The 12,068-nt window shown below is 39.4% G+C and overlaps 1 protein-coding gene across 9 annotated transcripts in view; it reads right to left on the bottom strand.

The window, feature by feature from the left end:
• tjp2a (tight junction protein 2a (zona occludens 2)) overlaps positions 1-12,068 on the bottom strand; it is a 53,577-nt gene that overhangs the window by 15,305 nt on the left and 26,204 nt on the right. For 7 of the 9 annotated variants that reach the window (XM_061734498.1, XM_061734493.1, XM_061734491.1 and 4 more), the window contains 7 exons: positions 9,406-9,459; positions 5,616-5,740; positions 5,400-5,502; positions 3,874-4,636; positions 2,712-2,815; positions 2,455-2,608; positions 1,187-1,298 (listed from right to left, as the gene is read on the bottom strand). In XM_061734498.1, coding sequence (XP_061590482.1) covers positions 1,187-1,298; positions 2,455-2,608; positions 2,712-2,815; positions 3,874-4,636; positions 5,400-5,502; positions 5,616-5,740; positions 9,406-9,459 — 1,415 coding nt within the window. Of the gene's footprint in view, positions 1-1,186; positions 1,299-2,454; positions 2,609-2,711; positions 2,816-3,873; positions 4,637-5,399; positions 5,503-5,615; positions 5,741-9,405; positions 9,460-10,167; positions 10,637-12,068 lie in introns of those variants that run through there. The other 2 variants (XM_061734495.1, XM_061734497.1) reach the window with 2 other exon arrangements.

Below are 12,068 nucleotides of genomic sequence, written 5' to 3' on the forward strand. Positions count from 1 at the left end.
TAACGATACACTAATCTCACAATACGGTACACGATATTGAGGTCACGATAACGATACGATATTATAGCAGTATTTTTTTAACAACCTTGAATGAGGAACATATGAGTGAAAAAAAGGATCTTTTATTTGAAAGACACAAAATACAAAACAATACTGTGCGTTTGCCCTATTGTTACAGTTTGTAATGCTTTATAACTGTTTAAGTTTTAAAGAGAAAGCCAGGCCAACCATTTTCCACAAACTGAACTAAAAGTAAATGTCAGGTTTGCATTATGCATCTTCAGTTTCATACAAGTACAAATATTTTGCCAAAAACTGAATAGTTTCTCTCATGTATGATTTGACTTTTTTCTTTTCCAGAAATTTAACAACTAAAATTAAATAAATAAATAAAAATAAATACATACAATTTTACATCATAAAACAGATTGATTCATGCTCACCTTATAAGCGTAAGAGGAGATTTATTTTTGTTAAGAACGTAATTTTGGTAATTCAGGGTTGATTATTTTATAAATATATTCTTTATATTCTGATGTAAATCAGGGACTATAATGACACTAGTCAGTTTATCTGTAGTGATTAGTCTGTTTTAGATTGGGCGGAGTGATACGCCACAGTACGGCACTAGGTTCTGTGTTGATGTTCTAAAATCCTACACTGTTGAGGGACATTAAAGTACACTGGAACTCAGCAGAAGTTGTCCCCGTGTTTATCCTACTCACCACCCCAAAAAGGTTTAATTTAATAAGGTAAGGCATAACTCTACACCAGCCTTAAAAGGTCAGAGCTCAAAACCCCGCTAGAGTCCCGTGATCGGGACCGCAAAACGGTACTTGTTTCTTCTGAGCGTAGCGCGGTCGGTACGCGCGGTCGGGTGTGCGTTACTAGTCAACACAATAGATTAATATTAATAACCCAATATCGCGATACACTTTGTCACCTCCACGACACGTATCGTGATGTTTTTGTATCGCGAAATTTCGTGGCACGATATATTGTTACACCCCTAGAAATTTTACAACCCGCCATACAGTTTAAACGGGATTATTTTGAAATCAAAGCAAAGTCCACCCTTCACTCCTACGTTCATTAGACATTGCAACTTTTCTTCTGGTCAGCAAGAGTTGCAGGGAAAACCGCGGCAGATAAAGTGGACCAGATTGAAATCCTAAAGTCTGCATACCTGGGTTTGTCTTTGAGCCTCTCATTGGAGGAGTGGGAGGAGAGGTCGGAGTGATGGCCCCGTCTGTCATCCTGTGGAGAGTAAGAGCGGTACGACTCGATCTCAGAGATATCTGCAAAACACAATGATCAGGATGAAAAACATAACCTTCCCGAGGTCCGGTTAAAATGTCTTTATATTTGTGTTCAAGTAAAAAAAATATTAAAATCTATTAGAAGAATTAAAATGTGCACTTTCTCCTTGATTTATGCTGTACTGACTAAATTACATACCAATGCTTTTACTCCAAAAAAAAAAGGCCCATGGGACATGACTGCAGCAGCTCAAGACAAAATAAGGTCAGATCACTATCCGCAGTTGTATGCACCCACTAATTAAATGCCTTAACAGCTCCAGGGACCGTAAACTTGATAAAGACCTCTGAAATTCACACGGGTGTTCATACTTTAGCATCAGGGTGGGAAATCTAGACCGTTTCTGTGGAATGAATATGCACAGATGTATGAGCACAGGACCAAATGAAGTGAAACACGGCAGGTGATTTGAGCCTCACAGAGCAAACATCCCCCGTTTGTCAAAAGCCTCCCTGGCAGCTCTACAAAGAGGGATGCTGGACAGCTCCTGCAGTGAGAACCTGGACATAATGAAATTCTGTCATATCCAACACCAGGATTATGATTGGGGATTAGATCACCCTGCTAGAGGCGAGTGAACACTTTCACACATAGACAAACACGCAAAACACACACACGAATACACACACACACTAAACCAAACCAAACAAAGTGGGTCACAAGTCTATGGGCTATTCCCCCTCCCTGCAATGAACAATCAGCTTGCACCACTTATCTAGATTGGACACGACCAATCACGGCACGCCATCTGGTCATGTGACCAGAAAAACAGGTATAAAAGAGTAAGCAACCATGAGTGTGAAGGAATTCTGATTGTGGGTAGAGCTCTTGTTAGGATCGTGTGTTAGTACTGCATTGCAAAGTAGTTGGACGTGAAATAATTTTTAAATACAACTAAAACTGATGTCAGTAAAATCTTTATTTAATTATGGTAAAACAAGTTTGATTGACAAGATACAGCAGTATTTATTTATGGCAACAATATTTTCTCAGCTGATCTCAGCTGAAGTTCAGATGCAGGTGGGTTTTAATATGATGATGAAGATGATGATGATGATGATGATGGCCACTCGACAGGGGTGTGCTTTCACACTGGATAGGTCCTGCTGCTTTTCAGTTGCGAGTGTCTCTCACCATCAAGCTCCGAGTCGCTGTCGACCATCGGGGGGATTCGGATCAGAACCTGCCGTCTGTCTCTCTGCACCACCAGCTGCAGCTTCCCGCGGGATTTCTCGATCAGCCTCCCGGCGTCACTGAGAGACAGGTTTTCTGTCACCGTGCCATTAATCTGAAATGGGGAGAGATGAGATGAGGTTGGCAGGTGGTTATTAAAACACAAACTGCAAGATTTGCAAACGCGGGTTGAACTGATTCGAATGTTGCTGCGCTACCTTAAGTATAATGTCTCCCTCCTGCAAGTTGCCATCTCTACCAGCAAGACCTGTGCTGGTCATCTCTTTGATGAAGAGCTGGCTGCCCAGACGAAGGCCATATTCTGGGAAAAATAAATAAAAAAAAACATGTTTCTTCCACTGTATTAAAACAGAAACAGGTTAAAAGTATGACATTTAGTAAGTGATTCAATGGATTCATTTTGTAAAATCAATATTTGTGTTGGAGATCCGCCATTTACAGGACTGTCTCAGAAAATTAGAATATTGTGATAAAGTTCTTTATTTTCTGTAATGCAATTAAAAAACTAAAATGTCATACATTCTGGATTCATTACAAATCATCTGAAATATTGCAAGCCTTTTATTATTTTAATATTGCTGGTTATGGCTTACAGTTTAAGATTAAGATTCCCAGAATATTCACATTTTTTGAGATAGGATATTTGAGTTTTCTTAAGCTGTAAGCTAGGGCTGGGCGATTTTGGACAAAAATAAAATCCCGATTTTTTTTCTCTGAAAAACCGATTTTCGATTTCGATTTGATTTTTCTGGTAAAACTACAAAAGACAATGGAATAAATTGTTTCAAATATTTTATCTTTATTTTTAAAGAAAAATAGCAAACACATTTCCCTATTGGTAATGAAGTGCAATTGAAAGATACTGTAAATCCTCCTTGAGTTTAGTAAAGTGACCTCATTTACAATTTTCTTGACCAAATAAAGATGACTACACAAGCTCTGTCTGTAATGCAGCCAGCTGCAAAAAAGGAAAATCGATTTTCCGATTTTCCTTTTTTTAACATTGTTTTGATTAATAAATCTGATTTAGATTTAAAATCGATTAATCGCACAGCCCTACTGTAAGCCATGATCAGCAATATTAAAATAATAAAAGGCTTGCAATATTTCAGTTGATTTGTAATGAATCCAGAATGTATGACATTTTTGCATTACAGGAAATAAAAGGACTTTATCACAATATTCTAATTTTCTGAGACAGTCCTGTAAATCAGGTTAAATCTGATCCAAGGTTGGGTAGTAATAGTCTCCATGATTTCAGTTGATACAGAGTCATTTTCACTCGATTTTTAAAGCAGATTTTCTGTATCATAGTGAAGTCTGAACATCAAATGAACATGGGGTCAGTGAGCTTCTCACCTTCACTTGGATGGTTTTTCAGCAGGAGCACACTCAGGGGTTTCTCCAGCGGCTCCAGGTCTCGAGCCGGACGGGGCAGAGGGATGGGCATGGCGGCGGGTGACGGCGAGTGGTCCAAGCGGTCCCTGCTCCCGCTTCGCTTCATTGGTTCGTCGTACTTTCTCGGGTCGTGGTCACGCCCCCGTTCAAAGCTGTGGTCGCGTCCTGAGGCCGGTCCCGGGCTGTCTCGCCTGTAGCGCAGGTCAGGGCTGTTGGTGCGGTCCAGCGTTCTCTGGCTGCGGTGGGGCCTGTCCGGACTGTAGTCGTGGTTGAGGGCTCGCTCGCTGCGGTAGCGGCGGTCGGGGCTGTAGTCTCGGTCCAGCGTGCGCTCGCTGCGGTACCTTCTGTCTGGACTGTAGTCGCGGTCCAGCACGTGCTCGCTCCTGTACCTGCGGTCGGGGCTGCGCTCCTTATCCAGAGTGCGGCCCCTGCTGCCGTCTCGCCGGTACTGTCGGTCCGGGCTGAGGTCTCTCTCCGTGCTCCTGCCACGTTCCTGACGATCGTAATCGCGTTCTCTGGTTTGGTAGCCGGAATCCACGTAGCCTCCCCTGCCGCGCTCCCGCTCCACGCTGGCGTCGCGGCCGCCGCTGCGGCCGCTGTACACGCTGCGCCGGTCTGGGTCGTAGTTGTAGTCGTCATTGTAATCACTGCTGAAGACTCTGTCATCAGGTGATGGAGGGCGGTTCACCATGTTGACTGGAACCTTCCTGGGCCTCTTGACAGTCTGAATGTTTACATAGAATTAAGAAGTTAGGGGTTACTTTAAGAGTGATGTGAAATTATCTCAAAACTTTTTTATCACAGCTGCTTAAAAAAGGCTTGTAGCACCCTATAATGTAATCATTTCCTGAAAATGTAATAAAATTTGCACTTAACTCAATCAAAAATGTAATAAAACCCAATAATGTAATAACTTCCCCAATAATGTAATAAAATATCCTGACGGATATTATAATAACATTTTTACCGATAATGTAATACCTTATTACATTATTGGGAATTTATTACATGGTACTCAAAGTCTGCAATTTAACCGAATAGTCATTCTGGTGTTTCAAATCCAGCGTATACAACATTCTTAGATTCTTAGACTGAAAATGAACACACACATCTATATATATATATATATATATATATATATATATATATATATATATATATATATATATATATATATATATATATATATATATATATTAATATTACATTTGTCAAGTATTACATTATCAGTTTTGAAAGAAAAAAAAAAATAAGACCCACCTGAAAATGTAATAAATTCCCAATAATGTAATAAGGTATTACATTATCGGTAAAAATGTCATTACAATATCAGTCAGGATATTTTATTACATTATTGGTCAAGTTATTACATTATTGGATTTTATTTGGATTTTGATTGAGTTAAGTGCAAATTTTATTACATTTTCAGGCGTTATTACATTTTCAGGAAATTATTACATTATAGGGTGCTACAAGGCTGCACTTACAATTTTAGCCACTTTGCCGCACTTCCTGAGGCTCTGAACGGCGAAGGAGTGGAGGGCTCCGTCCATGGGGATGGCGTTCACCTGCACTACTCTGTCCTTCTCACTGAACACACACAGATATGAACCGTACTGTTAGAGGGGAAAAGGTCTACCTGTATATTTGTTTGCTAATTTAGAAAATAAAATGTATTTAAAAAAAAAAAAGAAGTTACGCACAACAATAATCCATCAGCCGGTCCTCCCTGCAGAACATCGGACACGACAATGGACGTCTCGCCCGTGTCCTCATTCGGGTTGTCTCGGCCTCCAGACACAGCAATGCCAAAACCCATTTTTGGATCCTGAAAACAACAAATACAGAGGAAAGCATTCAGTGCGTGGAAGCATGAATGAGTACAGGGTGCTTCAGCACCCGTGAGTTCATCTCCTGTGATGGTTTGCTTTGTACACAATAAACAAACCAAAGAGTGCTGGGCGGTATACTGGTTCATACTGAATACCGGTGTTTATTTTTCTTATGATATGAATTTTTCATATACCGTAATACCGGCGAGTATGTACAGTAGCGTACACAACGTTGGGAACGCCGCGCGGCGGAACGTAGCGCCGCTGGATACTGTTTGTGAGGGGACTGTTTAGCAGTAGTGATGCACCGATTGTTCGGTAACCGAAATTGTTCGGCCGAAAATAGCAAAAAAAAAACACTTTCGGTATTCGGTGGAATAAGTGGGAAAAAAAACGAACAATTAATAACGGCGTTGTAATATAAGGAAATAGACTGGCCGCTCCCGTAACTGTTGCGCACCACAAACATAAATCGTTGGCCAACCAAAAAGTAACCACATAAGAATTTTACCTAACATTCACCAGGAGGTGGAACCAAAACAACATAATGCTGGGAAATTAAAAAATGTTCAGTTTTTTATGTTCAATAAATATTTTCTACTTTGTAATTTTGTAAAAGATTTTTTTCTTTGAAAAGCATGCCTAAATCAAATTTATTTGATTTATGCATCCTCCTCATGACAGTAAAATAGGCCATTCTAAGCCAATTTACTGCAGCAATTTCTTTCCAAATCATTAGAAAATGTGGTTAACACCCAGTTGTGCATGAAAAAAAAATACCGTGATATACCGTGAAACAGATATAATTTTGAAAAATACTGTGATAAAAATTTTTGGTCATACCGCCCAGCACTACAAAGACCCTTTTTAGCGTCAAAATGTGTGTTTATCTGTTAGTGTATGCAGAACACTCTTTCAAAAAGGTTACGTTTTATGGCTCCTTCCCTCTTAAAAATAAACTATTCTACCTTGCCAGTGTTCCCGTTTGCCCACATGAGATTAAGTTAGAGATTTGATGACCCCTATCTCTTTATCCCCTCCCTTCTATCTGTATTAACAAGAAAAAAAATTTAATTCACCACTTTCCTCTCTCTGTCTCTCTCTCTCTAGCAGATGGCCATGGAGGCAGAGGGAGGGTGAAAGTAGGAGAGACACAGAGAAGATGAAAAGTCTCTTTTCTATGAATAATAATAAATAACAATTTATGTTAATTAAAATCTTAAGTGGAGGATCTACTGAATAGTGAAAGAAAACGATACTACCGTTCAACAAAACTTGACGGCTAATTTACGGCTTAACTACACAAAGGAGGATTTATGAGTCAGACATTTCTCTGTACATAATAAAAGGGCATTTAGCCAGCTTTTAATCTCGTCTACATTAGCAGAAACTAAAGTGTGACGCTAATAAAGTCAGTGGCTGCATGTGTTTTGGTATCCAGCGGAAGTTGACATGAACAGTGATGTGATTTCATGTGGTAACCAGGAGACATGTGGGCCTGCCTAATAAAGCATGTACTCACCCGCAGCATCTGCTGCTACGGCATGTGCACATAATCACTACCAAATCCTTATGTAATGAAACTTTCTTGAAGGCATTTACAAAGTAAAATATGAAAACTGCAATTAGTGCATGCTTGCTTTAGATTTTTTATTTTTTTTCCCATTACATCGCTAAGATACTGACTGACATATTGCTGTTCCTCACCACCTAAAGGAATGTGTTTAGAGTTGGACGTAGCTGTATTTTTCTGATAAACCAGATGAGACTGGCCAGGAATGCATCCAGTTCTCAGTGTTTACTGGAAGTAAAAGCAACAGATTGCCTTATTTTTCCTCAAATATGTCCACATATTGCATACAAGCACCCAGTTGCTCCGTGACTAACATACCAAGTTAGTTAAATTTGACTTCATCATATTAAGCTTTGTTTCATGTTGTTAAATCGTCAAATCCAGGATTACAGCGGCCTCTGTTTGTATTAATAAGACCCATCAGTGTTTTTACTTTGCATCTAGGAATTTTTGCTAGGAATATCATGCAAACAAGAGAAATTGAATCCGTACATTTAGTCATAAATCAGTTAATGGATTGCATTTATACGGTGCTTTTCTAGTCTACTTGATCTCTCTAAGCACTTCACAGTACAAAACACATTCATATATCACTTCCCAGTTTACATGTGAAGTCTTGTTTTTGTCATGTATTGCTACAATTTTCAATGTTTGTATGCCCCAGACCTGCCAACATGCAGAGAAAATCTGAAAATTACACATATTGGGGGAAAAAACAGCTTTTCTTTTAAGTTAAATATTTGACCTATTATTGGCTAAAGTTGGTATAGAATAGCATGTGAGCTTGAGTTGAAATAAAGTAAGAGATGCTCGGTGAAGCAGAGCTGCTTGCAGGTGCTTTCAGTTCACTGGAGGAACTGCACGTGCATTTATATCTTCTATTACAGGGTATGTTTTTGTTCCCACTTCAAAGCATAATTATGAAGTGATTTTCACAGGAATGCCACCTGACGACAAGCTGTTCACATCACTTCAGTGTTCCCATCTGCAGTGCAAATACAAACAGTGAAAAAGCCTCCGATTCCCCAAACTTAGTTAATAAATGCACTAAGTGAATAAAAAGTAGATGTAAAAACCAGAGGGTGACAGCTTGCTGTGGGAGAGTTGACATGCATGGTCACATGCCTGCAGCAGAAGACCTTTTTGCAATAAATCTTCTTTTCTGGCTTCAGTGAGCAGCAGCATGTCACGAGACAATGAACTCATGCGGGTGATTACCTAAGCTCAACTGGTCTGCCCAGCTCACACAGTCACACACGTGTTTAACAGTGTTGAACCTACCGGTACCTCCTGGCTGGTAGCAGGATGTGACTCCAATTCATCACATCCAAAGTAAACTGCATAAGAAATATGTGAATCAAAACGTAATGGCACTAACCCACCAAGCACATAAACCTCACAGCTAGTATCTTGTCAACTTTGTCATCTTGCTTCTTTGTTTGAAGAGACAGAACTCAGTCTAAATTATTTTATCTATCTTATTATAGCTTTGATTTTGTTACTTATCTGAGCTACAAGAACATTCATCCATGACAGAGTTGGTTCATCTTTACCACCTTTCAACTATCACATTTATTTGAAGTTCAGGGAAACCTTCAGTTTATTTCTGGGTCCTTTAAGCAACATAATAATGTTGAACTGCAACTGGAATTTAATTTAACAAAAGCCTTAAACCTGAACATAAACATAGAAAAACAGTGGCTCAGTGAACGCTGGGAAATCCTTTCTGGACAAGTACTTACCTGCTGAGCTCATGTTTCACCTTTTCTTTCTACCAGTTGTTCAGAGATTTAAGAACGTTTCCCCTCTTTTGAATCCTGCCTTCCTTTTTAATCTAAATGTAGTTAAATCTTTGTCAAGAAACTTTTTTTTCCCTCAATATTGGAGTTAAATATATAGACAAACATGAGTGGTTTCTGTTACGCAAAAGCTTTTCTTTTTGAATCAACAGTTGCATCATTATAAAAAAAAAAAGCATCTTCTGTTAAAGGCTAAATACAACAGCTTGTTCCTTTGGCTGACTAGTAAATATTGCAGTGTGTGTGTGTGTGTGTGTGTGTGTGTGTGTGTGTAGAACGTAGAACTCACTCTGTGCAGGGTCACCGTGTACTGCTCCCACACGGTCTCCTCCATGACCGGGTTCTGGGAAGAGAAAGGAAAGATTACCCTGGGTGGTCTCATTTCACTGAACAGATTAATAATATATGACGTGATGTAACAACCAAGCCAGTTTGTTAGCTGTATCTGTTGTTACACAACTAACAAGTTAAGAAAAACAAATGACAGGTCTCTGGCAGGTGTAACAGTGTAACAGTCCTAATCAGGAATAAAGGTATTTAAAAAAAACACTCTGTGAAACCCCCAACAACTCACATAAAGACAACTTCTTAAGTCAAAGTAAGTTTATGACAGATGAGACTGGAAGAAGCCAAACTGCTGTCAACTGACAGCCAACTAATCAATTTCTTGTATTTTCTAATTTGATAAGATTAAAATTCCAGTCATTTTGCACTTTCTGAAACAAATCAAACTCAAGTCGTCAAAACCAGTTCAAAATCTATACTACAAATGGGGATAATTTGATATAAAAATATTTATTCCTTAAGTATCAAACTTTAAATTCAAAAGTACACAAAAACCACATCTCATACCTCAACACCCCCCTCAATCTCAGAACTTTTTCAAATCAAATATAATCCTTTTCAGCTGTTATTGACACTATTAAACAATTCTGGACTTCTCGTTTTCAAATAAACTTGAGACGACTCAAGCCTAAAGGGTTCATTAGAGAACGAGCACCAAGAGCCCGATCTGATTGGATCTGCACGATAGCGGCAGAAGCGCACTCACGAGTCCCTGCAGGATGCGGATGGTCTTGACCGCGTGGGCCCATTTCCTGTGCAGGCTGAGGACGGTCTTCATTGTTGGCGCGCTCAGTCTCTTCCTATCTGTGTCGCTCGCTGCTCACCAGCAGCGGTGCTCTGGCAGACTGATGTGCACCACAGCCTCCTCCATGGCCACAGCTGCACAACCACCAGCAGCTCTCTCCCTGCATCTGCCCGCCTAACTGCCGTTGACGTAAGAGGGATTCTGCTGGCCTACATTCAGAATAAATCCTACCGTCTGCAGAAAGTGTAAACATACAGACACACCAACTCATTGCACAGGCACGCTACGATTAACCACCCGAGTGTTGCTCCACAAACAACCAATCATGCTATATATTCTGAATGTGACATGTCCGAGGGAAGTCAAAACCAGTCAAATTCTTAAAACTTTCAGCGCCGATTAACACATCAGCAAAGCAACGTGCACCAAATCATAAGAGTTCAAATATAAGTTTGCACATTGTCTATTAAAATGTTGAGTCCCTTGCGGGTAAATGGATTTAAAAGTGAAATATGAAATGCTAAATCTCAGGCACTGGCTTAGTGAAACAGGGACATGACTCTAGCTGGCAGCACAACCATCGTAATCCACTTTTGATTTAGTTTTTGACCAGCATCGGGATTGTGTTAGACTAGCAACAAAAGCAGACTGAGGAGAGCTCATAGGACTGAATACAAATTAGAGGTGATGAACACTATAGCACGCAAACCTCCACCTGCCCATCTGTAACTTCCCATAAATCAGCGTCAGATGGAACGCAGGCAGTCGGAGTCTATTTGGTAGACAAGAGCATTTAGTCTCATTTAAAACAAGAGGAAACTTTAATATCATTGTGAAAGGTAAACGTATGAAGAGAACAAACACTACATTGTGACGATAAAAATAGCAATCAATCAGTACTCTGGGAAAAGCCAAAGCAGTTATGCTCAGACTGTCTCTTTGTACTACGCGATATGATTGTGATGGCTGCCTGCAGGCGGGCTCGCTGGATAAGTCATAGTCTCCTGAGTGCCGGCCATTACATAACAAAAGCAAAAACATTTCCACTAATGAGGAAGGGGACTGAAATACTGGGTCAAACTCACAGGATGCAATGCAGAAAACAAAGCTTTTACAGAAAAACATCAGTAAGCAGCACCGAAATACACCTGAGTGATATTTAAACATCAAACTTCTTCCTTTACATTCTTTGATTTTTATTCCACAAACGTGCATCTTAAAATAATTTTGACCCGTTTGCCTGATGTTTCAAAAGAAAAATTGTCAAAAGCAATGACTTAATAAATTGCAATAACAGCGTTAAACCGATTCAAACCAGATTATCGTCATCTTAAAATGCTGAAACCAGAAATGTTTGATATTTGGGCTTGAAAAAAAAATGTTTCAATTGTTTGTTTGCTTTTTTTGTAACCATCAACTCATTTAACATTCAACTATTAAAGACTGGAGGTCAATGTATGCAGTTTTTTTTAGTTTGAACTTCAGCAGCGAGTCACTGAAAGCCGAATACAGTGAACGTGGATGGTGTGGAGTTTTATAAACATACCACTGGCACTGACTGCACATAAATTGCACATGATAAGATGTTAAAATACAGATGAACTGATGAAAAACAGGCCTTTAAATAAGCAGTATGCACAAAATCAGTTAGGAAAAATTGGACAATGTGGATTGATAATGCAATCTGGTATGCACATTATATAATTTGCACACTTCATAAAAAAAAAATTAAAAAAAAAAGAGCATAATGACAACCTATCAGAAAAAAAGTAAAAAGTCGAGAGGGAAATCAAATACTACAAAAACTAACAACAGTTCATTAAATTAATGACTTTCAAGATTGCAAGTGTCTTTCATAAGAA

The sequence above is a fragment of the Cololabis saira genome, chromosome 11 (assembly GCF_033807715.1).
Source record: "Cololabis saira isolate AMF1-May2022 chromosome 11, fColSai1.1, whole genome shotgun sequence".
Taxonomy (NCBI): domain Eukaryota; kingdom Metazoa; phylum Chordata; class Actinopteri; order Beloniformes; family Belonidae; genus Cololabis; species Cololabis saira.